At 60.4% G+C, this 23,783-nt stretch overlaps 4 protein-coding genes across 5 annotated transcripts; 3 read left to right on the top strand and 1 right to left on the bottom strand.

Moving 5' to 3' along the window:
• Positions 1–200: 200 nt before the first annotated feature.
• G6PC3 (glucose-6-phosphatase catalytic subunit 3) lies at positions 201–6,078 on the bottom strand. 2 transcript variants are annotated; one of them, XM_064636453.1, is made up of 7 exons: positions 5,923–6,078; positions 4,728–4,954; positions 3,756–3,871; positions 3,234–3,324; positions 2,441–2,559; positions 2,169–2,310; positions 201–1,456 (listed from the first exon to the last, which is right to left on the bottom strand). In XM_064636453.1, exons 1-7 carry the CDS (start codon positions 5,959–5,961, stop codon positions 1,084–1,086), a joined length of 1,107 nt encoding a protein of 368 aa, XP_064492523.1. In that variant the 5' UTR covers positions 5,962–6,078; the 3' UTR covers positions 201–1,083. The 2 variants fall into 2 exon arrangements, with proteins under 2 accessions (XP_064492523.1, XP_064492525.1); XM_064636455.1 differs by having other exon boundaries at positions 5,944–6,058.
• A 116-nt stretch (positions 6,079–6,194) lies between these two features.
• Positions 6,195–15,701, top strand: LSM12 (LSM12 homolog). The gene is made up of 5 exons (XM_064636456.1): positions 6,195–6,375; positions 9,560–9,693; positions 13,409–13,518; positions 13,880–14,006; positions 14,718–15,701. Exons 1-5 carry the CDS (start codon positions 6,255–6,257, stop codon positions 14,808–14,810), a joined length of 585 nt encoding a protein of 194 aa, XP_064492526.1. The 5' UTR covers positions 6,195–6,254; the 3' UTR covers positions 14,811–15,701.
• A 226-nt stretch (positions 15,702–15,927) lies between these two features.
• TMEM101 (transmembrane protein 101) lies at positions 15,928–18,411 on the top strand. The gene is made up of 4 exons (XM_064636198.1): positions 15,928–16,086; positions 16,624–16,804; positions 16,884–17,030; positions 17,852–18,411. Exons 1-4 carry the CDS (start codon positions 15,950–15,952, stop codon positions 18,158–18,160), a joined length of 774 nt encoding a protein of 257 aa, XP_064492268.1. The 5' UTR covers positions 15,928–15,949; the 3' UTR covers positions 18,161–18,411.
• A 591-nt stretch (positions 18,412–19,002) lies between these two features.
• Positions 19,003–23,418, top strand: LOC135402749 (peptide YY-like). Its single transcript, XM_064636199.1, has 4 exons — positions 19,003–22,003; positions 22,534–22,721; positions 22,920–22,991; positions 23,149–23,418. The coding sequence occupies exons 1-4, from the start codon at positions 21,806–21,808 to the stop codon at positions 23,171–23,173; spliced, it is 483 nt and encodes a 160-aa protein (XP_064492269.1). The 5' UTR covers positions 19,003–21,805; the 3' UTR covers positions 23,174–23,418.
• The last annotated feature ends 365 nt before the right edge of the window (positions 23,419–23,783 follow it).

The raw sequence follows: 23,783 nt of genomic DNA, 5'->3' as shown, positions 1-23,783 counted from the left end.
TTGTGCCTCGGTTTCCCCACCTACAGCAACTGGTGCAGGGAGGGGACCACCATGTCCCCCCCAGCGTGTCTGGAGGGGCTCTGTCCGTCCCTGTCACCCCCCCACTATGGCTGGGGGGGCTCTGTCCCCCTCCCAGCCCTGCCCTGGGACCCCCTAGCTCTGCCTGTGCGCCCCGTCTTTGCAGGACTCGGCCCGGTGGGTTGGTTTTGGTGCTTTATTTGGTAAGAAACGAGGTGACCCCCCTGCCTCCGGTGGTATAAGGGGGGCTCCCGGCGTTGGGGGGGGGGGGGGTCCCATCCCTGCTCCAGAGAGGGGAGAACTGGGAGAACTGGGGCAGCTGGAGGGGGGTGGGGGGGTGGCAGGTCAGTGACCCCCGGGCTGGGGCTGTCCCTATGCTGTGTCCCCAGACCTGCTGGGCACGGGGCACCCCCAGCTCTGCCCCCCCGGGGGGGTCCTGCTGCCCGGGGGAGGGGGGACAGGGCTGTTAGTGCAACAACTGGGGGGGCCTGGAGGGGTTCCCCTGGCCTGAAGCCACCGGCGATGGGCACAGCAAAGGGCAGAGCCGGGACGGGGGTGGGAATCAGCGGGAGGGGGCGGGGACTCCCCAAATCGGTGGGGGGGTGGTCCCTGGGGACGAGTGAGGATGAGCCGGGACCCCCTACTTAGTGAGGGGTCCCAGGGGGCGGGTGAAGGTGAGGATGAGCTGGGAGAGGTGCAGGGACACCCCTAATCTGCACGGGGGGGGGGGTCCCCGGGGCAGGTGAGGGTGAAGATGAACCCTGACAGGAGGGGGATGCCTACTCTGTGGGGGGGGGTCCCCGGGGGCGGGTGAGGATGAGCAGGGACTCCCCTCCTCAGTCTGAGGGGTCCCCAGGGGCAGGTGAAGGTGAGGATGAGCCAGGGCAGGAGGGGGGGACCCCAACTCAGTGGGGGGGGGGACCCTGGGCGCAGCTGAGGATGAGCCAGGGCAGGGAGTGGGCACCCCCCTACTCAGTGGGGGGGGCTCTCAGATGAGCCGGGGCAGGTCAGGGATCCCCCTACTCTATGAGGTCGAGAACAAGCCAGAACAAGGGCGGAGGCCTCCTAATTGGTGTGGGGGGGGACTTGGGAGGGCTCCAGGAAGTTCCTGAGGGCGATGACGAACCGGGGCAGGACGGAGACCACCAGGAAGGGCCCGGCCGCGTAGTGCACGACCACGTGCCTGTACAGGGCGGCCGCGTCCGAGGGCCTGGGCAGCCTGTGCACCAGCTGCAGGGCCAGCAGGGCCAGCACCGTGCTCGCCACTCGCAGGCGGCCATCCAGGAGCTGCTCCTCGTCCCGGCGGCGCAGGGGGGTCTCGGCGGCCAGGGCCAGCCCCAGGGCACTGCCCACCACCCGGCACAGCGAGGCGAAGGGCCGCGTGTCTGGCCGCAGCCACGCCGGGTCCGAGCACCAGGCGCTGGCCAGGCGGAGGGACCTGCGGGGGGGGCTCCGCGGTTGGTGTTCCCCCCACCCCAAAAAGGGGCTGGGGGTAGGTCTTTGGGGTAGCCCCCTCCTCAAATGAGTTGGGGTTAGGTCAGAGTGGATCCTGACAGTCTGGGGGGCAGATCCCTAGGGATAGCACCCCCCCCATCCCCAGATGTCTGGGGGCTGATCCCTGGGGGTAGGACCACCCCCCACCTCCCAAAAAGAGTGTAGGGGGCAGATCCCTGGGGTTACTCCCATCCCAAAATAGTCTGGGGGCAGATCCCTGGGTATAGTACTCCCCGAAGAACAGCCTGGGGGTAGATTCCTGGGGTTAGTACCCCCACACACATCCCAAAAACAGTCTCAGAGGAGATCTCTGTGTAGCCCCTTCCCAAATGGTCTGGGGCAGATCCCTGGGGCTGTTCTCCCCAACACCTCCCAAAAACTGTGTAGGGGGCAGATCCCTGCAGTTAGTCCCATCCCAAAATGGTCTGGAGGCAGATCCCTAGGGCTGTTCCCCACAATAGCATGGGAACAGATCCCTGGGGATAACCACCCTTCACCTGGAGGGGCTGATCCCTGGGGATACCTCTTTCCACCCTGGAAGGCTGAACCTGGGGATACACCCTGCCACCCTGAGGGGCTCATCCCTGGGGATACCCCCCCCTCCACCCTGGAACGCTGATCCCTGGGGATATCCCCCATCCTCCCTGGGCGCTCACCAGTCGAGGTCGATGCCAGCAGCCGTGGCCAGGCTGTGCAAGGCCAGCGCACTCAGCATCAGTACCACAGCCACCGCCACGAAGAACCGGAACACACGGAAGTTGGGGGGGCAGCGCTGCAGCCCCCAGCCCAGCGCCGACCCTGGCACAGGGGACAGGCAGGTTTGGGACTGGGATGGACTGGGAAAGGGGCTCGAGGGAAGGGGAAGGTGCCCCCAACACCCTGAGCCAGGATGGGGTGTTGGGATACGTGTGCCCCCCACTCCCCTCACCTGCCAGGATGCCGGTGACCACCTGGTGGGGGAAGTGGGCCAGGACAAAGATCCGGGAGAGCCCCATGGCCACCAGGAAGAGGATGTAGGCAAGGAAAGGGATCAGCCTCAGCACCCGGCTGGAAGGGAACCGGGGTCAGTGATGGAGGGAGGCAGCCCCTGGCTCCTGCTCTGGCCAGGCAGGGCAGGACTGATCCCACTGAGCAGCAGGAATGGGTGAAGCAGAGGTGAAGAAGGCAAGAAAAAATGTTAGGGGGGGTCTCACAGCCTCTTCCCGAGCTGCCAGGGCATGTGTCCCTCTGGAGCTGCCCTGCTGGGAGGGGAAGGGATCCTACTCACCCCCTGCTGAGGAGGGGTCCCACATCCCACCCGCCTCTTCCCAAAGGTGCTCTGGAAGCTTCCAAGCACTGCCCATCCCAGACTTCCCCTGCCACCAAGGAGGGGTCCCACATCCTATCTCCTCTTGCAACAGGTGCTCTGGAAGCTTCCAAGCATTGCTTTCCCCATCTTAGGACTCATCTGGCCCACCTCCCTCTTCCCAAAGGTGCTCTGGAAGCTTCCAAGCTCTGGTTTCCCCATCCCAGACTCACCATGCCCACTTAAGAAAGGTCCCACATCCCACCTCCCTCTTCCCACAGGTGCTCTGGAAACTTCCAAGCGACAGTTTCCCCATCCCAGGACTCATCCTGCCTATCCCCCATGGGTGCTGCCTGCCAAGGAGGGGTGCCACATCCTATCCCCTCTTCCCACAGGTGCTCTGGAAGCTTCCAGGCGCTGCCCATCTCAGACTCACCTGCGGGTGCTCCGGGCCACCTCAGCTGTCAGTGCGGTGACAAGTGGCCACAGGGCCGCCCCGGGGATCATGCAGTGGCCTGAGGGGCTCCCTGGGTGGGGGGAAGCACATGGAGGGTCGGGGGAAGCTTGTCCCAGCAGGATGAGAGCTGGGAATGTTGAGCCTAACCCTGCCTACACCCAGGGATCCCTCCTGGCTGGGCCTGGAGGCTCAGGGATGGGGATGGAGCCGGTGCCCGAAACTCCAGGCACGTTTACAGGGAGCCCAGGTGTAGCAGTGACATTCCCAGACTCTCCCGTGGGTTTCCTGGCCCCGGAGCCGTTGGTGCCGCAGGGCTGTGCCAGCGCCGGCGGGTCGTTCGGACCCGCTCCCTGCTGCTCCCTCATATTTCCTGGCTGAGGAACGGCTTTTCCCGCTTCCAGCCCGGCATTCCTGCAGGGGTGGAGCCTCCTGGCTCCTGTGGCTCCTCCCCAGGGATCACCGGGTTGTCCGGGACACATGAAGGCTTCACTTGTGACTCACCTGGTCCCGTTTCACAGGTGACCGGGAACTGGCGCAGTGGTAACTTCTCCAGCTCCTCCTGGGAGAACAACCCGGACTCATGGATCCACCAGTACGGGCGTTCCCCAAACAGGAACCTTGAGGGATGGAAAACACGGAGCCTTCCCACCCATCCCAGGGGATCCAGGAGGGCAGGATCCCTGCACCCATCCTGGGGGATCCATGAGGGCACAATCCCTGCTACCCACCCCAGAAGACCGGGAAAGGCAGGATCCCTGCCACCTATTCCATGGTATTGGGGATTTGGGAAGACAGAATCACTGCCAACCATTCTGGGATTTCCAGGGATGAAGCCAGAGTGGGATGGCAGGATTCCTGCACCCATCCTGGGGGATCCCTGAGGGCAGGATCCCTGCACCCATCCCAAGGGAACCCAGCATGGAGCCATAGCAGGAGGGCAGGATCCCTGCCACCCATCCCAGAGGATTGGAAAGGGCAGAATCCCTGCCACCCATCCCATGGTATCTGGGGATTTGGGAGGGCAGAATCACTGCCAACCATTCTGGGATTTCCAGGGACAAAGCCCCAGCAGGAGGGCTGCCATTCATCCCAGGATTACCAGGGATGGAGCCACAGCAGGAGGGCAGGATCCCTGCCACTCTTCCCGGGATTTCCAGGGATATATCCACGGTGGGAGGGCAGGATTCCTGCACCCATCCCAGGTGGCCCATGAGGGCAGGATCCCTGCCACTCATCCTGGGATTACCAGGGATGGAGCCACAGCAGAAGAGCAGGATCCCTGCCAGTCCTGATGCCTCCCAGGGTTTTCTCTGCCAGGGATTCCTGGCAGATGCCTGGGGCAGCTCGGGTGACCCTGCGGAATGTTGCAGGGAGTCTGTGCCCAGAACTCCGGGAGTTTCCCTGAGCTGTGTCCCCATGCCAGTGCCACCCCCAGTGCCACCCCCAGTGCCACCCCCAGTGCCACCCCCTCACCATTTGAGGACCACGTTGAGCCACTCGGCCACGAGCCCGATCCAGAGCACCATAAGCCCCACCCGGGCATCCAGCCCGTGGGCCAGCGGGAAGCAGAAGGTGTAGATGGATTTGGGATCGAAGTGGGATGTCAGGTAGACCCAGAACTGCTCCAGCCAGGGCGGCCCAGCCTGCAGGGCCAGGGCTGCCCAGATCCCGGCCTCGTGCAGGGCATCCATGGCACCCGGCTAGCACATGGGGACAGAGGTCAGCTGGGCACAGATCCCTTGGGAATCCCCCTGGGAAGGGGCTGGGAGGTGGCTGGATCCTGAGGGAATCCCTTGGGAAGGGGGTGGGAGGTGGCTGGATCCTGAGGGATGGGATGTCTTGTGAAGGGCCTGGGAGGTGGCTGGATCCCAAGGGATGCCTTAGCAAGGATCCAGGGAGTCATTCACCACCTGAAGTTTGCCCACAAGGGACTTCCAAACTTTTGCTTGGGGGGTCCCAGCAGAGCAGAGCTGGGAGTCAGGGATGTGGGCCAGGGCAGGATCCTGGGGGAATCCCTGTGGGAATTGCTGGAGCAGCCAGGTTGCTCCAAAGAGCCCTGACCTCCCTGGGGACTCCTTGGGGTCTTCCCTTGGAAAGTTCCTTAGGGTCATTCTGGAGCAGGCCCGGGGTCTCCCTGGGGTCTTCCCTGGAGCCAACCTGGGGACTCTTTGGGGTTTCCCTGGGGTCTCTCTAAAGCAGATCCTGGGCTTCCCTGGGATCCCTTTGGGGGTCTCTCTGGAGGAGGACTGGGATGTCCCCTGAGACTTCCCTGGAGCTGACCTGGGGTCTCTTTGGGGTCTGTCTGTGGTCTCAAGCAGGGAAACTCCTTGAGGTCTTCCTGGAGCAGGACCAGGGTCTTCCTAGGGGCTCTCTGGGATCTCTTTGGGGTCTCCCTAAAGCAGGTGCCAGATCTCTCTGGGCTCCCTTTGGGGTTTCCCTGTGGTCTCAGGCCTGGACCCTCCCAGGGCTCTCCCTGGCTCAGACCCCGAGATTTCCCCGAGGCCTCTCTGGGGTCTCCCTGGATCAGACTCGGGGTCTCCTCGGGCCTCCCTTGGCCTCTCAGGCCCGAGGCCTCCCTGGGGTCCCCCTCACTCCAGACCCGCGACCTCCCATTGCCCGCGTGACCCTCTGAGACGCCCTGCCGCGCTCCTCGCCGCTCCCCGCTCACCCCGGTGCGGTCGGGCGGTACCTGCGGGGGGGTCTCCATGTCGGGGGAACCCCCCAAACCGTCCCTCCCGCTGCTCTCACAGCCCCTCTTCCGCCTACAACTCCCGGCGCCCCCCGCGGCGCCGCGCGCTGACGGCGGCGCGGGCGGGCCAAACCCCGCCAGGCGCGGGGGAAGGGGGACGAGACCCCGCGGGTGCTCGACCAATCACGAGGCGGGGCGGAGCAGATCGGCGGGGCGGAGCGCCAATCCCCGCCCTCGCCGCCGAGGCGGCCCCGCCTCCCGCCGCGCCTGGGCCGAGGCGAGCGGAGCCGCGGGCGCTGCGGGCGGACAAGATGGCGGCGCCGGGCGAGTACTTCAGCGTGGGCAGCCAGGTGTCCTGCCGCACCTGCCAGGAGCAGCGCCTCCAGGGCGAGGTCGTCGCCTTCGACTACCCCAGCAAGATGCTGGCGCTCAGTATCCGCCCGCCTGTGTTTCGTCCCGGTGGTCCCCGGGCCCCCGCCGCGGCCCGCCCGGGCCTCTGCGGCCCGCCCGATATGATGGGGGGGGGGCGGTGAGGGAGAGAGGGAGGGGAAAGGGGAGGGAAGGGATGAGGGTCTGAGGGGATCGAGGTGGGCGGCGCCGGGGAGGGGTTTGGGGGGGAGCGGGGAGACCCCCGAGGAGGGAGTGGGGAGCGCTGTATTGGGGTGAAGGGGGTGCCCTACAGGGGGGTTTGGGGGGGGAGTGGGAAGCCTCTTATTGGGGCGAATGGGGGAGTGTGAGGAGCCCTGATTTGGGGTGAATGGGGGGAGTGGGGGATGTCCTATAGGGTTTTTTGGGGGAAGTGAGGAGCCTTGTATTGAGGTGAATGGGGGGTGTAAGGAGCCCTGTTTTGGGGTGAAGGGAGGGAAAGGGGGTGGCCTCTAGAGAGGATTTTGGGGGGAGTGAAGAGCCTTGTATTGGTGTGGTTGGAGGGGAGTGAGGAGCCCGGTTTTGGGGTGAATGGGGGAACGGGGTGTCCTATAGGGTTTTTTGGGGAGGGAGTGGGGTGATCTGTGTTGGAGTGAAGGAAGGGAAAGGGGATGCCCTATAGAGAGGTTTTGGGGGGGAGTGAAGAGCATTGGATTGGAGTGAGTGGGGGGAATGAGAAGCCCTGTATTGGGGGGAAGGAAGGGAAAGGGAGTGCCCTATAGAGAGGTTTTTGAGGGGGAATGAGGTGTCCTGTATTGGGGTGAATGGAGTGAATGTGGTGTCCTATAGGGGTTTTTTTGGGTAGGGGAATTGGGGAGCCCTGCATTGGGGTGAGTGGGGGGTGGTGTGCCCTATAGAGTTTTTTGAGGGGGAATGAGGTGTCCTGTATTAGGATGAATGGGGTTGGGAGGTTTTGGGGGAGAGTGAAGAGCCACTGTGAGGTTATTGGGGGAGGCACCATATAGGGAGGGTTTTTTGAGGGCGAGTGAGGAACCCTGTACTAGGGTGAATGGAGTGGTGTGAGGAGCCCTATATTGGGGTTAAGAGGGGGCAAGGGGGTGCCCCACAGAGTTTTTTGGGGGGCAATGGGGAGCCCGGTATTGGGGTGAAGGAGAGGGCAAGAAGGTGCCCTATAGAGAGGTTTTGGGGAGGAGTGAAGAGCCTTGTATTGAGGTGGTTGGGGGAAGTGAGGAACCCTGTATTGGGGTGAGTGGGGGAGTGAGGTGTCCTATAGGGTTTTTTGGGGTGAAGTGAGGTGCCCTCTATTGGGGTAAATGGGGGGGCAAGAGGATGCCCTATAAAGAGGTTTGGGGGGGGAGTGGGCTGGTTTTGGGGGAGCCCTTTAGTGGGGTGAATAGGAGAGAGTGGGGAACCCTTTAGTGGGGTTATTAGGGCAAAGTGGGGTGTCCTATAGAGGTTTTTTGGGGGAATGGAGCACCCTGTAGGGTAGTTTTGGAGGGAGTGAGGAGCCCTTTAGTGAAGTTACTGGGGGGGGAAGGTGGGAGTGCCTTATAGGGAGGTTTCGGGGGACTCAGGAGCTCCAGAATGGGGTTATTGGGGAGCCCTCCAATGGGGTTTTGAGGGGGTGGGTGCCATGTAGGAGGGTTCTGGGGGATCACTGTAGGGGATTTGGTGGGGGTGTAGCTCCATAAGGACCTGGGATCGGGGGTTTCCCACAGGGCTGGAGGGGTTTTCGGGGGGACAGGGGCACCCTGTGGAGTTCAGGGAGGAGGAGGAGGTCTTGAGAGGGGGCAGATTTTGGAGCCCTGGGGGGTTCCTGGAAGGGGTTGGGGACCTATTTTGGGGTGCAGAGAGGGCACAGAGGGGTCCTGTGTGGTGGGCAGGGCCTGGGGGGGTCCAGGGAGGATGGGGGAGGCCTAGAGGGGTGGGATCCCATAGGAAGGGGGTCAAGAGACCCCTGTGGGGGATTTAAGGGGAGTCAGAATGAGGTCTGAGGGTTGGGGGCTGCAGGGGGGTGTAGGGGGATTTGGGGACACAAGTGGACTCTCCAGTGTGCTGGGAGAAGACCTTGGGAAGTGAAGGAGATGAGGGGGTTTGGGGGTGCTCTGGGCCCCCCAATATACATGTATTTGTATATGCTTTTGTTTGGAATCTGCAAGGAATGGGAAAAGCCAAGGCTGTTGGAAAAACTGTGGAGGGACCGTGGAGAGAGGAAAAGGGGGTTCTCAGCCCTGGGTCTGGGGTTGGAGTTCTGGGAGCCCAAGGGTGAGTTCCAGAGGAACGAGGGGCAGGGAGAGGGTTTGTGGCAGGAGCTGTGGAAACACGATGGGAAAAGCCTCCCTGGGTGCCTGGGATGTGGTTGGAGTTGGAGGAGCTCCCAGATGCCACTGGGGGCAGCAGGAAAATCCAAGAGGATTTCCAACAGGTGTCTCAGTGCTGCTGGTCTGCTCCAGAGGGGACTGAGTGCTCCCCTTCTGGCTTTTCCCTGAGCCTGGCTCTTCCTCATGCCAAAGCTGGGATGCTCCAGCTCATCCTCCTGAAGGAAGAGACTGGAATTCTGTGAAGGAATTCCCTGGCATCCCTTGCTTTCTCATCATTATTGAATGGCATTTTTTAGGGAGGGCTCCACCTTGGGCTCACGGGGGGCTGGGAGAGAGGAACTGACTTCCACAAGGATCTCTTCCATGAGGAGATTGTGTTGGCATGGAAGAGGGTCTCCATGCTGTGCTCCCTGCTCTGTCCATCCTCATGAGAACAGATAGTGCAGAAATCCGTGCAGTCCCTGAATTGTCAGTTCTGGAAGGGGGTGGGGGTATTTGCAACAGTGATACCAACCTCGTGCGTGAGGGCAAGGAGGCCTTTCCTGGGAATTCTTTTCCATCTAGGTGAGGGAATGCTCCTCTGGCTGAGCCACTTCTTGCCAGAGGAAATACTCTGGTGTAAAAAGTGCAGATTTGGTGGTGCTGGTTCAAACCAGTGACTGGGCTGTGCTGGGTAGGGCTGGAAAACTCAATCTGGAGTCAGGAAAACTGGGATCAGCATTAAGTAACCCCAGAAAGAGACTTGTGGCTTTCCTGGGATCATGGATGACCCCAAGCTTGGCTGGGCAGGGACACGGGAGTGGAGGAACTCACTGGCAACCAAACCTTCTCCCGGTTTGCTCCTGGGCTGTGTCAAGCCCATAAATACCTCCCTCTGGATTAGTTTTCCTTAATTTTCCCCCTTCCAGAATGCCCTTCATCCAGTGGGAAGCCCAACCACGCAGACATCCTGCTCGTAAACTTACAGTATGTGTCAGAAGTGGAAATAATCAATGACCACACGGAAACGCCTCCCCCCTTAGCTTCCCTGAACGTCAGCAAGGTAGGGGGGCACTGGGAATTCCCTCCTCCTGCTGGGACGGGGGAGGATTGGGCACTGGAACTCACCTGCTTCCATCGCAACTGCCCACAGTTCTATTTGGGGTCTGGGTTTGGGGATTTGGGGTCTGGGTTTGGGGATTTGGGGTCTGGGTTTGGGGATTTGGGGTTTGGATTTTGGGTGGGTTTGCGGCCTGGATTTTGGGGATTTTAGATCTGGATTTTGGATGTTTTGGGGCCTGGATTTTGGTGGGTTTTGAGACTGGATTTTGGCACTTTAGAACCAAGATTTTGGGCATTTTGCATCTGGATTTTGTTGGCTTTGGGTCTCAGTTTTGTCGGGTTTAGGCCCTGGATTTCGATGGGTTTGGATTTTGGTGGGCTTAGGGTCTGGATTTTGGGGCAATTGGCCCTGGATTTTGGCAGTTTAGGCCCTGGCTTTTGGGCATTTTGGATTTGGATTTTAGCCATTTTGGGCCCTGGATTTTGGGTATTTTGGGTCTGGATTTTGGTGGGTTTAGGCTCTGGGTTTTGGTGGTTTTGGAGCCTGAATTTTGATAGTTTTGGGGCCTGGATTTTTGGCATTTTGGATCTGGATTTTGGGTGGGTTTGGGGCCTGGATTTTGGGTGGTTTATGTCTAGATTTTGGGTCTGAAGTTGTGGTGTTTTGGGGCCTGGATTTTGGTGTTACAGATCTGGATTTTGGGTGGTTTTGGGGCCCGTATTTTGGTATTTTGGGGCTCTGGATTTTGAGTGACTTGTGTCTAGATTTTGGACATTTTGGGTCTGAATTTTTGGTGCTTTGGGGCCTGGATTTTGGTATTTTGTGTCTAAGATGATGGCATTCTGGGGCCTTGATTTTGGCATTTGGGGTCCAGATGACAGTATTCTGGGGCCTGGATATTCTGGTATTTTTGGGCCTGGATTCTGGCAGTTTGGCTCTAAGTGATGGTGTTTGGGGCCTGGATGAAGCTGAGTGGTGGCACAGCAGACAGGAGGGACAAAGCGCATGTGGATTTTGAGGAATCCCTGGAATGGGATCGCTGCTGATTCCCAGCAGTGCTGTCAGAGAAAGGGAAGGTGACCCCAAGCCCTCGGTGCTGGGATGAGTCTAGGTGTGGGGCCTGGCTGTAGGGGTCTCAGCTGTCACCTCCTCATCCCACAGGGACACTTCTCCCGGTGGTTGGTGTCACACAGATGGCACCAGCCGGGTGTCCGTCCCTTCCCGATGGATTAGGGTTAGATTAACACATCGGAGGAGGTCTCGGGTGACACAGCTGTTATCAAGATGTGACTGTTGGCTGTCACTGGCATCACTGGGAGCGCAGCCCAAGGGGAAACCACTCAGGAATTCCAACACTCTGGTCTTTTCCAGCATCCACATAATTGTGGGGAAGTAATGGATGGTTGTGTTCCAGCCACTGGAATGTCCATGTTCCAAATCCAGTGGCAGGAGAGGGGTTCTGAGAGGCTCTGACCCCACGTTTCCTTCCCCATGGATGCACAAGCATCTGGTGTTGCTGCAGGACTGGAGTATGGATGGCTGATTCTGGTTGTACTGGGAGAAGATTTCAGAATTTGGGGTCTGGATTTTGGCGTTTGGGGGTCTAGATGGTGGTGTTTTGTGTGTTGGCACAATGGGAATTGTGGTGCTCCAGGTGCTCCTTTGGAAGGCCCGAGAGAGGAAGCAGAGCTCCAAAGAACCTCGCCTGGTTCTCAGTGGAGAGAGGGTGTTGGGAGCAAAGGCTTGGAAAACAGCAGGATCCAGAACCCCTGTTGGAAAGGGATGGGGGGCAGTGGTGGGAGGTGATCCCCCAAGCTGTGCTTGGCACCTGAGTGGGATAAGGGGCCATTCCAGCTTTGGGAGGCCCTGGAATGGCCCTTGGTGGCCCTCACCCTCTCCTTGTGCCTCCTGCTGCATACTCCCGTCATTCAACCAGAGGGAGCAGGGAAGTGACTCATCCATTCATTCCACCTCACACAAGGTGTGTGTCCCTATTCCAGCTTTTCCAGCAGCCCCGGAGATGCTCCCTGCAGGGGGAATACTGGGATTCCTTGGAATGCTTGAATCCAGAAGGCTGGAGAGCTTGGTGGTTCTGATCCGTTTTTTGTTGGGAAACATGGATGGGTAGGGAGATGAGGAGCACAGGGATGGATCCTGATGGAAATGCTGGGATGCTGCCCAGGCTGGCAGCTCTTCATCCTCACCTCTCTGGTGTTTCCAGTCTTCCCCCGGTGGCCTCTTACCAGGGCTGTTCTCAAATCCCAAATCTGGATGCTGCAGCTGCTGGAAGAGCATCCCAAGGCCTGGGAAAGAGAGAGGCTTTGGATAAAGTGAATCTAAATCTCAGGCTGGGGAATGGTGATCTGCCGGATGGAAGGGGTCTGGGTGGGAAGGGGGATCTACTGGCTGGGAAGAGGATCTCTGGGAAGGGGATCTATCTGGGAAAGGTATCTGCTTCGGGGAGCTGAGCTGGGCACGGCAGAGGTGATTCCCAGTGCTCAGGGCCACAATTCCAGTCCATCCCAGCTCGATGGGGGGAAGCTTTGACACAGGTGATGGAGCTGGAGGCGATCTCAGTTCTCCAGCCTTGGGGCATCCCCCCCAGATGGACAAGGGGTTATGGCATCCCCACAGACAGCTGGGGATGACGTGGGGTGCAGGAAAATTCCTGTGGAATGTTGTGGTCAGTTTGGAAGCCTGACTGGTGGGTCTTGGAATGAGCAATTCCCACATGGAACGGGGTGGGAGGCTTTGGGAACTGCTTGTGCTGGGAGTGAGGAAGGATCCCATCCCTCCTGAGGTTTTCTTTGCTCCATGGAAGGCTGGGAAACATGTGGGGAGCACCCCAGTTCTCCTTCAGTGACTCCTGCTTCCCTGGACATGGAGAGAAGACGTGGGATGGCTTGGACAGGGACACCTGTCCCTTGAGAGCACAAAAGTGTCCCCAGTCAGTGGGAGCTCGGGCTTTCTGTATCCAGAGGGGCTTTGGAAGGGGTGGAACCCCCCTCACACAGGAAGCCAATCCGCCTTGGGAAGCAGGGAGGTTCCAGGAGGAGGAAGAGGAGGGGCAATGCTAATGTAGCTCTTCTACTGTGGCAGCTCCAGCTGGGAAAAGGCCCAGGAAAAGGTGGCTGGTCCAGGGCTCCTGCCTCCACGCACTGTGTCCTTCTCCTCCCACATCCATGAGATGTCAAGATTGGGCTTTCCTTTCTTTATTCCAGGACCCTGTGTGGAATCACACTTCCCCACACATGGATGCAACTCCCAGATAACCAATTCTGTCCTTATTTTGGGAACAGAGTAACTGCTCTGGGATAAAGTTCCCCATCCTCCTGTGTGGAGCATTTACTCCCAATGTAATGGTTATTCCAGGCTCCTCTTCCCCATCTCCATCACCCGAGAAAACCAAGTAGTGAAGGTGGTTTGGACCTAAAATGCCAGAATTATTCTGAAGAAGGCTGAGGGGAAGGGATAGGGGGATGTGAAAAGGGGACACCCACATTCCCCAAATATCAGGGGGATGCTGGCAGTGCCTCAAAAAAGGAATTAAGGCTGGAATTGTGCAGAGAAGGGATGGTGGGAGGGTGGGGATGTCACATTTGTTGTTATCCTGATTTAATGGGGAGTGGCAGAGCTGTGCCTGGGGGGGTCCCTTTGTCCCCTCAGAGCTCCGAGGTGACACCCAGCCAAATTCCCTCTCCCTGTGTTCTCCCAGCTTGCCAACAAAGCACGGACGGAGAAGGAGGAGAAGATGAGCCAGGCATATGCAATTAGTGCTGGTGTCTCCCTGGAGGGGCAGCAGCTCTTCCAGACTATCCATAAGACGTAAGTCCCTTCCCTCGGGATCACTAGTCCCTCCCACGCTCTGTTTTGGGGTCACTCGTACCCTTTTTTGGGGGGAATTCCCATTGCTTGGTCCCTTGGGTTTGCCATGGAATGGTGCTGATGTGTGTCCTGGGATGTGCTGGATGGAGCCATGGAATCCTCAGGGAGGGAAGATGGCTCTCTTCCTGCTCCCTGCCCCTTCCTGGCACATCCCATCCCCTTGACTCCCATCCCTCTCTAGTTGGATACCCTGGAGCGACTGAGGGGCTTTTTACTCCCCCTCAGTGAGACACTGCAGGGCAGGTGGTGGCTTTCCCAGGTCAGGCAGCATTCCCTGATCCCGTTTTTCCCTCCCCTGCAGCATTAAAGACTGTAAATGGCAGGAGAAGAACATAGTTGTGATGGAAGAAGTCGTTATTGCTCCTCCGTACCAGGTGGAAAACTGTAAAGGCAAAGAGGGAAGCGCCCTGAGTCACGTACGGAAAATAGTGAGTATGGGGAGGACTGGGGATACTGGGAATACTGGGAGGGTGTCACAGCCCTGGGGACACCTGCGGTCCATCCCTGGGTGGGCTCCAGCCCCTCTCGGGCATCGCCTTCCCGCTCCAAATCCCCTTCCCATCATTTTTTGAGTCACATCACAAAATAGTGAGTACAGGTTGGGGGAGACTGGGGACACTGGAAGGGTGTCACATCCCTGGGGGCCCCTGTAGCCCATCCCTGGGTTGGTTCCAGCTCCTCATGGGGCTCTCCAGCCCCTCTTGTGCATCTCTTTCCCACCCTGAATCCCCTTCCCACCCTTTTCTGAGTCACATACACAAGAATGAGTAGGGACTGGGGATACTGGTTATACTGGCAGGGTGTCACATCCCTGGGGACAGCCAGTATTCCTCCTTGTTTGGTCTCCAGTCCTTCCTGGTGATCTCCAGCCTCTCTTGGGCATCCCTTCCCACCCCATGGATCCCCTTCCTGCCCCAGATCCCCTTCCCACCCTTTTTTTAAATACATTATATAGTGAATAGGGACTGGGGGGGACTGGAGACACTGGTTATACTGGCAGGGTGTCACATCCCTGGGGACACCTGTGACCCATCCCTGGGTAGATTCCAGCCCCTTCCCACCCCGTATCCCGTCCCCACCTTTTTTTTTTCCCCCTAAACACATCTCTTTCTCCCCCCATCCCACCCTTCCCAATGCAGGTGGAGAAACATTTCCGGGACGTGGAAAGCCAGAAGGTCCTGCAGCGTTCACAAGCACAGCAGACACAGAAGGACACGTCCCTGTCATCCTGAGGCCATCTCGGGATGAGATCGCCCTGTCCCCGTTGTCCCCTCCCTCCCGGGAGGCGGCGCCGGGGGCACCTTCACACTTTTATTTCCTTTTTTTTTTTTTTTTGGGGGGGGAAAAATCTCAACTCAAAATTCCAAACTTTAGAACTTAAAAAAAAAAAGCAAAAAACGAGAAAAAGAGAATAATTTAAAAGCTCCTCTTCATGCATTACTTGACTAACAGACTTTGGTTTTTCTCTGCCATGTTTTCTCCCCTCCAGCAGGGCAGGCTCTGTTAATTTTATTTTTTGGCTTTTTTTTTTTTTTCCTTTTTTTGTCCCAGTTTCTACCTTTCCCTCTCCCCACCCAAAAAACGCCCAAAAAATAAAATTACAAGCTCACTGCGGTGGCCAACCCGGGACCCTCGTGACCAACATGGTCTCGTTTTAATTTTGTTTGCACAGGGCAAGGCTTGAATTAGTCTTATTTTTCTTATCTTTAAATATATATATGAATATATATTAAAATGTTCTTTAAATATTTGCTTCTAGCAGGATTGTGGCAAAAAATCCCCCCTAACACCCATCCCAGGATCATCCAGAACCTGGATTTGGGGTTCCCCCCCACTTATTTCCTTTATGTTTTTAATTTTTTTGCCCTTTTTCATTTAGTTTTTAATTTTTTTAATTTTTTTTTTGCCACAATCCTCTCCCTCCCCTTTTTTGTTTGATTTTTTTTTTTTTAAAAAACAAAAAACAAATGGATCAAACTCAAAAAACAATTCAAGCCCTGCCTTTAGGAGAGTTAAAGATTAAAAAAAAAAATTGAAAAAAAAAAAGAAAAAAAAAGGAAAATTTTTTAGTCTTGTTTAGCAAAAAAAAAAACAATAAAAACCCGAAATTTTTTTAACCATCACCGGCGTCTGTTGGGGCTCAACGGAGGGGGCGGGGCCTCAATGGAGGGGGTGGGGCTTAGGCGAGGGGGCGGACCTTGGAGTGGGGGTCAATTTCAATGGAGAGGTGTGGATTAGGCACAAGGGGCGTGGCTTAGGAGGAAATAAGTCATTGATGGGGCAGGGCTTAGGAAAGGGGGTGGGGCTTGGGGCAGGGTTAGGGCTCAGGGCGGTACTTCCGGCGCGGCACTTCCGGCGGGACGGGCCCGTGATGGCGGCGGGCCGCGGGTGGCGGCGCCGGGCGCTGCGGCTGCTCACGGCGGGCGGCGGCGTCCTGCTCACCCGCTTCCCCTTCTGGCACTGCTTCAGCGGCCTCCTGCTCTGCGCGGAGCGCGCCGACCTGCGCCGGTGCGGGGCGGGGCGGGGTGGGGAGAAGGGGAGGGGATAAACCTGAGGGGGCTGCGGGGTCTGGGAGTGGTTGTGGGGCTGGGAGGGTCTGGGGGTGGTTGTGGGGTCTGGGAGTGGTTGTGGGGGTCCCGGTGCTGTGAGGGCCTGGGGGTGATTCTGGGGCTGGTGTGGGGCTAGGAGGGTCCGGGGCCGGTTGTGGGGTTTGGGGCTGATGGGGGACTGCGGCGGGCTGGGGGTGGCTGTGGGGTGTGGGGCCATGAGGGTCTGGAGGAGAGCCCAGGGGATCTGGGACTGGCGTGGGGCTGAGGGGCCTGGAGGGGGCTTGGGGCTGATATGGGGCTCTGTAGGGCCAGGGGAGGGTCCTGGCAGAGTTGGAGAGTGAGGGAGAGTTTGGGGTGTCTGGAGAGTTTGGGGGGCTGGGGAAGGGTTTTGGCAGAATTATGACCTAGGGGAGGGTTTGGGGGGTCTGGGGTGAGCCTGGGGGTGCCCAGCCTGCCCAGGAGCACTGGGCACACCCTGGAGCTGCCATGCCCGCAGGAAGCCGGACATCCCAGTGCCCTACCTGTATGTGGACATGGGTGTGGCCGTGCTCTGTGCCAGCTTCATGTCCTTCGGGGTGAAGCGGCGCTGGTTCGCCCTGGGGGCCGCCCTGCAGCTCGCTGTGGCCACCTACGCCGCCCACATTGGGGGGCACGTGCACTATGGCGACTGGCTGAAGGTGAGAGCCCCTCCGTGGGCCGTGACAGACCCCCCAGAGCCCGGGGGGGTGCGGTGACGGTGACAGTGACCCCCCCCAGGTGCGGATGTACTCCCGGACCATCGCCATCATCGGTGGGTTCCTCATCCTGGCCAGCGGTGCCGGGGAGCTGTACCGGCAGAAACCGCGGAGCCGCTCCCTGCAGTCCACAGGCCAGGTGTTCCTGGGCATCTACCTCATCTGCCAGGTACGAGGAACACATCCCTGCCCCGCTGCTGCTTGGGGGATGGAGCCACAATTCCCTGGGGAGAAACCTCCTGGGGTGGGTGTTTCCAGTGCCACCACGCCCCAGCCCCGAATTGTCCCTGAGAGAAGCTCAGGTGGGTGTTACCAGCGGTACCAGTGCCCCACACCCCAGCCCCATGTTGTCCCTGGGAGAAGCTCAGGTGGGTGCCACCAGTGCCACCAGTGGAACCATTTTCCCCTATTGTCCCTGAGAGAAACCTCAGGGCACTGTTACCAGTGGTACCAGTGCCACTACACCCCAGCCCCGCGTTGTCCCTGGGAGAAGCTCAGGTGGGTGTTCCCAGTGCCACCAGTGGCACCATTTTCCCCCATTGTCCCTGCGGTAGGAGCCTTGAGTGAGTGTTCCCAGTGCCACCAGTGGCACTTTGCCCCCTGTTGTCCCTGGGGAAGAAGCCTTGGATGAGTGTTGCCAGTGCCACTACTGGTACCAGTGCTACCAGTGCCACCACACTCCAGTTCTCCCATTGTCCCTGGGGGAGAAACCTTGGGTGAGCGCTACCAGTGCCACCATTGGCACCAGTGCTACCACAGTCCACTTCTCCCATTGTCCCTGGGGGAGAAGTCTCCAGTCAGTGCTACCAGTGCCACCACTGGCACCAGTGCCACTGCACTCCAGTTCCCCCACTGTCCCTGAGGGAGAAGCGTTGGACAAGCATTTCCAGTGCCACCATTGGCACCAGTGCCACCCCCCATTACCCCTGGGGTACACCCCTCACTATGAGTGTCCCCAGTGCCACCCCACTCCCCCCTTTGCCCCACCAGGCCTACTCCCTGCAGCACAGCACCGAGGACCGCCTGGCCTACCTGGACCATCTGCTGGGAGGGGAGCTGGCCCTGCAGCTGCTCTTCCTGCTCTATGGGCTGCTGGCCCTGGCATTCCTGTCGGGATACTACGTGCGGGCAGCTGCCCAGGTGCTGGCAGTGCTGCTGCCCCTCGCCATCCTGCTCATCGATGGCAACCTGGGGTACTGGCACGCCGCCCGCCGCGTCGAGTTCTGGAACCAGATGAAGCTCATCGGCCAGAATGTCGGCATTTTCGGGGCTGTGGTGATCCTGGCCACCGATGGATGAGCGGGAAAACTGCAAGGAAGGGGAGGGAGAGGGGCGGGGTTTTTTTTAAGGATTGCCTCTATTTATTCATTGGGTTTTTTGTTTGTTTGTTTGTAAATACTGTATTTGATAATTTTGGCAGAGGTCAGGGCTCCTGAGGGGGTGTGGGGGGTCCTTCCGGGGGGGTCCCAGCCACTGTGTGGCCACAGCCCCTCTCCCCGCTGAGGAGTGTCACTGGCCCCCCCCAAAAAAGTGTATTTTTACTGATGAAAGGAGAAGTCTTTTATGTCATTTCCCCGGGGGAGCTTGGCTGTTGTGTGACAAAGAGTGGGGGGCTGCAGCTTTGAGGGTTTGAAGGAAAAACTGTTTGGGGGGGCTTGGAAGGGGAGCTGCTTTTGGGGAGGATGCTTTTGGAGGGCTTGGAGGGAGCTGCTTTTGGGGGAAACTGGTTTGGGGGGAACTGTTTTTGGAGGTTTGGGGGAGATGCTTTTGAGGGGCTTGCAGGGGGGAGCTGATTCAGGGGAATCCACTTTTGGGAGGTTTGGGGCGAACTGCTTTGAGAGGAGCTGCTTTTGGGGGGCTTTGGGGGGAACTGCAATATGGGGAGAAGCTTTTGGAGGCCTTGGGGGGGACTTCAATATGGGAAGATGCTTTTGGGGGCCTTGGAGTTGGGGGAGCTGCTTTAGGGGAGCCACTTTGGGGGCTTGGAGGAGGGGCTGCATCAGGGAAGCTGTTTTTTGGGGTCTTCAGGCAAGGTGCTCTGGGGGGCTTGGAGTGGAGCTACTTTTGGGGGGAGCTGCTGTGGGGAGAGAAGTTTTGGGAGTTTGAAGGGGGAGCTGCTTTGGGGGGCTCAGAGGGGAGAGAAGCTACTTGAGGGGCTTGGGGGGGAGCCAGTGTGAGTGATACTGGGTGTTCCCCTCCCTTCAGTGGGGAAACTTGGGCGGGGGGGCGAGGGGGGTCCCAGGCCGGGTGCCCTGCCCGTGCCCACCTGGGTTGCTCAGCTGGTGGGTTATGAGTGTTCTGGCATGGGGGGGGGGGGGGGGCCCAATTGGCACCCCCCCAGAGTCCCCACGGGCTGTGTCCTCGCTGCCCCCATCCTGTCACCTGGCTGGGCAGGTGTCCGTCCCCCCCTGCCCCCTCCGGAAAAGCAAACAGGGCTGATAAGGGGCTTCCTCCGGGGTGGGGGGAGCCCGGGGGGGCCCTAATGTGCCTCCGGCGGAACCGGGGCCATAAAGCGCGGGGAAGCGGCAGAGCCCTGTTTGCTCGGGGTGGGGGGGCACTGGGGCTCCTCACCCTCCCAGGACCCCCCCTCGGGGCTGCAGCCACGCACCTTCACCCCCAGACCCTCCTCATCCTCCTCAATGCCCAGTGGAGAGATGGGGGGGCCCCCCTGCCCTGTCCCCTTCGGGGTCCCACCTCTGCTGAGGGAGCCCCTCCACCACCTCTGTGTCCACCCCCTTCCGCTGGCAGAGCCATCCTGTGACCTTTGGAAAATGGCTGTTTACCGTCACTCGGAATAAATGGGGCAGAAAGTCCTCGTGTCCCTTCCCCGACCCCCCCCCCCGGGGGGCTGGGGGCCACCCGCACCCCGATATCTCCCCCGGCCGCGGCTCGGGGACGTCTGTGACACAACGCGGTGACATTGCCGCTGTGGTGGGGGTCGGTGGGGCTGTGGGGGTGGTGTGTGTCCTCCCCGAACGTCAGGGTGGCTGAGACCCTTCCCTCGGGGCTCTCGTCTGCTGGGCAGATCCAGCCCCGCTGCCTCAGTTTCTCTGCACACCTGTCAGGACGCTGCGGGGGGTCCGGAGCCCCCTCAATCCAATCAGCCCCGCATCGACCGCGGGGACGTGAAAGGTGCCGGCCTGGGGGGGCTGCGGGGGCTGGGGGGGCTCAGCTCCCCCCCTCACCCCAGGCTGCTGTAAGCCCGGCACCTCCCGCCCGGGGCAGCGTGGACCCCCCGCCCGTGTCCCCGCACACTGGCGCGTGTCACACCGCGGCCACGCCACGGGGGTGACCTCCCCCCGGGGCTGGGGACCCCCCCGGGGCTGGGACCCCCGCGGTGGACTGCCATCAGCCGTGTCCCTGCCGCCGCTCGCCGGGGTGGCGGCCGGGGCAGGAGTGGGGAGCGTGTCCCCTCCGGCCGGGACTGGCACCCCGCGGGGTCCCGTGTGCCATGTCCCCTCCAGCCGGGCTGGTGGCGCCCCGCAGGGTCCTCGCTTAACCATGTCCCCACCATGCGGAACGGTGGCACCCCGCGGGGTCCCCAGGAGCTTTGTCACCTCCAATCGGAGCAGTGGCGCGACACCGAGCCGTGGTGCACACAAGCCGTGTCCCCTCTATCTGGGCCAGTGTCACCCCGCAGTGTCCCCCCGAGCTGTGTCCCCTCTTTCTGGGCCGTTATCACCCCGCAGTGTCCCCTGCAGAGACGATCCGTGTCCCTTCCATCCCACCGTCTGGAGATGCGGCTGCATCTGGCTGGGACCATCCCGACGTTTTTGGGGACCCCCTTCTGCCACCTCTCCCCGTCCCAGCACCCACAGGGTGGCTTTGGTGGTCTCTGCCCGGTGGGCACCTTCCCACTGGGTCCCTCCGTGCCTCAGTTTCCCCAGGAGCCGGTGATTGCTCCTTAATGGTAAATCCATACCGGATTAGTGTTCCCGGTGCTAGAGGCTGGAAAGGGCACCTCATCCGTCCTGGGGGCGGTGACAGGGATCGATGGCGGTGGCGGGGACAGCGGTGACAGCAGCTGTGGTGACAAGGACTTCGTGCCCCGTCTGGGGAAACTGAGGCAGCCGCGGCTTTGGGCTGGGACTGTCCCCTGCGCTGTCCCCCATGGGCAGCTTTTGCCAGGGCCGTGGGTGGTGTCCCATGTGCTGTGTCGTGGCTGTACTGTGTTTGTGTCCCTGGGTGTGGCTGATGTTCCTGTGTCACACTGTCACATCCCAGAGACTGTCTTGGGGGCAGATGTGTGTGCCGTGGCTGTGTGTGACATATGTGTCCCTGTGCCATGGCTGTGTTACTTTTGTGCCCAGTTGCTGTAGCTGTATGTCACATCTATGTCCGTGTGCCATGTTCATGTGCCAGGCTTGCCTGTCATGTCTGTGTTCATGTGCCATGCTTGCATGTCACCTGTGTGAGATGTCCTATGCCATGGTTGTGTCACATCTGTGTCCATGTCCCATGTCCTTGTGCCATGGCTGCCTGTCACTTCTGTGTCCTTATGATATATTCAGGAGCCCTGGCTACGTCACATCCATGTCTGTGTCCCATGCCCATGTGCCAAAGTTGTACGTCACATCTGTGCCATGGCTGCACGTGACATGTGTGCCTGTGTGCCATGGCTGCCTGTCACACCTGTGTCCACACACCATGGTTGTGTGTCACATCTGTGTCTGTGTCCCGTGTCCTTGTGCCATGGCTGCCTGTCACCTCTGTGCCCGTGTGCCCCAGCTACCTGTCACACCTGTACCTGTGTGCCATGTTCATGTGCCCTGGTGACATGTCACATCTGTGTCCGTGTCCTGCGCCCATCTGGCATTGCCACATCTGTGTCCTCTGGCTGCGCTCGTGTCCCCATGTTCCCATATCTCTGTGTCCCATCTATGCCCCCCATGCTCTGTCCTCCCCAGCCCCTCGGGGTCCCAGGCTGGGGTGCTCTGCTGAGGGATGGTGACAAGGTGCTGGCCGGGGGTGGTAGCGGGGGGGTCGCCGGGGTCCTGCGTGCCCATGGGTTGGTCACACATGAGGGAGGAGCCAGGAGCCCCCTCCGAGGCTATAAAACCCTGGGCGGGTCGAGGAGCTGCCGTGTCCCTGGCACTGTCACCCCACTGCCAGGCCCTGCCTGTCACCTCTGCCTCTGCCATCGTGAGTGCGGGGACAGGACTGAGGTCCTGGGGGTCCCTGAGGGGAGGCTGGGATCCCAGGGAGGGAGAATCACCCCCCTCCCTTGGGGACATGTGGCGTCCCTTATGGGGAGGTGTCCCTTGGGGTGGACGTGGGCCTCTGGGGTCCTTTTGGGTGGGACAGCCCCTTTGGGACACTGTGGGGGTCTCTGGGACATGGGAGGGTCCCTAGAGGGAAGCAGTCTCTTGAGTGAGGCTGGAGTCCCAGGTGGTGGAGGGACATATCCCTTTCGGGGGCAGGGGGGCATCCTGGGGGTGTGACATTCCCATAGGGGTTGGGGTCCTTGGGGGTGAGATATCTCGGGGGAATGGGGGTTTGGCGGGGGACAGAGCAGGGTTTGGGGGTACCCAAAGGTCATGGGGATAGCTGAGGGTGATGGAGGTGACCTATAGAGGATACCTGGCGGTGACAGGGGTACCCCAAGGTGACAGGGTGCGCTGGAGGTGACCCACACGAAGCCGCAGCCGCCCCTCGCTCCCGTGTCCCCGCAGATGGTGCTATCCCCGCGGCCGTGGCACGCGCTGGTGGCCGTGTCGCTCTGCGCCCTGCTGTGCTTGGCTGCGCTGACGGCCGCGTACCCCGCCAAGCCCGAGAGCCCCGGGGACGACGCGTCCCCCGAGGAGATGGCCCGGTACTTCTCGGCCCTTCGCCACTACATCAACCTGGTCACGCGGCAGAGGTGAGCGCGAGTGACCGTGAACGCGTGTGGGCGAACCCCGCGGTGTTCGTGCGAGCCCCTTTGCACGCGCGAGTCTCCATTTTCACGCCCGTGCCCGTCCTTGTGCGCCCCCGGGGGCTCCGGCGGTTCCTCCTTTGCACACTCGTGCACACCCCCGTGGGGTCCCCGTTGCACACGCGTGTGCCCTGTGTCCCACAGGTACGGCAAACGCGCCAGCCCCGACGCCGCGGTGACGGAACTGCTCCTGGGGGCCGGCAGTGACAGGTCAAGGTGAGTCTCCCCGTCCCTGTCCCCACCGACCCGCGCACAGGGACAAGGGGCTGCACCGGCCCCCACACCCCGGGGTGGGGGTCCCGGGGTTGTTTGAGGTCCCAGGGGGATTTGGGGGTCTCGTTCCCTCTTTTCTCACATCAGCTCTTCCCGGCAGGTACGACGACGACTCCGCATGGTGACGGCACCCCCCTCCAGTCCCTCTGTCCCCCAAACCCTCCCCATCTCTCTCCACGTCTCCCCAGGGGACCCAGGGCCAGTGCGGGACCCCCCTCTGGAGGGTCGGGAACCTCCAGATCCCGGCCCAGGGGCGTCCCGCTGTCGGGGGGGGCCCCGACCCCATCCCCTCCCCACCGCTGTTGGGGGGGTCCCGCGTGGTCCCTGCACGCCCCCGCAGCGGCAATAAAGACACGATCGTGGGCACTGCCGGGTTTGCGCTGTGTGGGGGGGGGGGCGCCAGGGGAATACAGGGGTACAAGGGGGATGGAGAGGTGCAGGGAAGGATAAAGGGATGCAGGGAGGATGCAGAGGGAATGGAGGAGTGCAGGAGGGATGTAGGGGTGCAAGTGGGATGAAGGGGAGGAGGGGAGTGAAGAGGGGATGGAGAGGGGCGGGGATGGAGGGGCGCAGGTGGGATGGAGGGTGTGCAGGAAGGATGAAGGGGGGGATGCACGAGGGATTCAGGGGTGCAGGGAAGGATGGAGGGATGCTGGGGGGGGATGCAGTAGGGCTGGAGGGGTGCAGGGGAGGATGGAGGGGAGAGGGAGGGGTAGAGGGCTGTAGAAGGGAAGT

Source organism: Pseudopipra pipra, chromosome 26 (assembly GCF_036250125.1).
Source record: "Pseudopipra pipra isolate bDixPip1 chromosome 26, bDixPip1.hap1, whole genome shotgun sequence".
In the NCBI taxonomy this organism is placed as follows: domain Eukaryota; kingdom Metazoa; phylum Chordata; class Aves; order Passeriformes; family Pipridae; genus Pseudopipra; species Pseudopipra pipra.
The sequence above is the reverse complement of the archived record's forward strand: the minus strand, read 5'-3'. Positions and strand labels throughout refer to the sequence as shown.

What these genes read in the sequence shown, in the direction of transcription:
- G6PC3 (XM_064636453.1), bottom strand. Translation starts at nt 5,961, where the DNA reads ATGGAGACCCCCCCGCAGGTACCGCCCGACCGCACCGGG. An exon ending in GGTCACCGGCATCCTGGCAG is followed by an intron (nt 2,311 to 2,440) that starts GTGAGGGGAGTG and finishes CCCCTGTGCCAG; the next exon opens with GGTCGGCGCTGGGCTGGGGG. An exon ending in GCTGGCATCGACCTCGACTG is followed by an intron (nt 1,457 to 2,168) that starts GTGAGCGCCCAG and finishes CCCCCCCCGCAG; the next exon opens with GTCCCTCCGCCTGGCCAGCG.
- LSM12 (XM_064636456.1), top strand. Translation starts at nt 6,255, where the DNA reads ATGGCGGCGCCGGGCGAGTACTTCAGCGTGGGCAGCCAGGTGTCCTGC. An exon ending in CTTCCCTGAACGTCAGCAAG is followed by an intron (nt 9,694 to 13,408) that starts GTAGGGGGGCAC and finishes GTGTTCTCCCAG; the next exon opens with CTTGCCAACAAAGCACGGAC. An exon ending in TGAGTCACGTACGGAAAATA is followed by an intron (nt 14,007 to 14,717) that starts GTGAGTATGGGG and finishes TTCCCAATGCAG; the next exon opens with GTGGAGAAACATTTCCGGGA.
- TMEM101 (XM_064636198.1), top strand. Translation starts at nt 15,950, where the DNA reads ATGGCGGCGGGCCGCGGGTGGCGGCGCCGGGCGCTGCGGCTGCTCACG. An exon ending in GAGCGCGCCGACCTGCGCCG is followed by an intron (nt 16,087 to 16,623) that starts GTGCGGGGCGGG and finishes CCATGCCCGCAG; the next exon opens with GAAGCCGGACATCCCAGTGC. An exon ending in ACTATGGCGACTGGCTGAAG is followed by an intron (nt 16,805 to 16,883) that starts GTGAGAGCCCCT and finishes GACCCCCCCCAG; the next exon opens with GTGCGGATGTACTCCCGGAC.
- LOC135402749 (XM_064636199.1), top strand. Translation starts at nt 21,806, where the DNA reads ATGGTGACAAGGTGCTGGCCGGGGGTGGTAGCGGGGGGGTCGCCGGGG. An exon ending in TCACCTCTGCCTCTGCCATC is followed by an intron (nt 22,004 to 22,533) that starts GTGAGTGCGGGG and finishes GTGTCCCCGCAG; the next exon opens with ATGGTGCTATCCCCGCGGCC. An exon ending in AACCTGGTCACGCGGCAGAG is followed by an intron (nt 22,722 to 22,919) that starts GTGAGCGCGAGT and finishes TGTGTCCCACAG; the next exon opens with GTACGGCAAACGCGCCAGCC.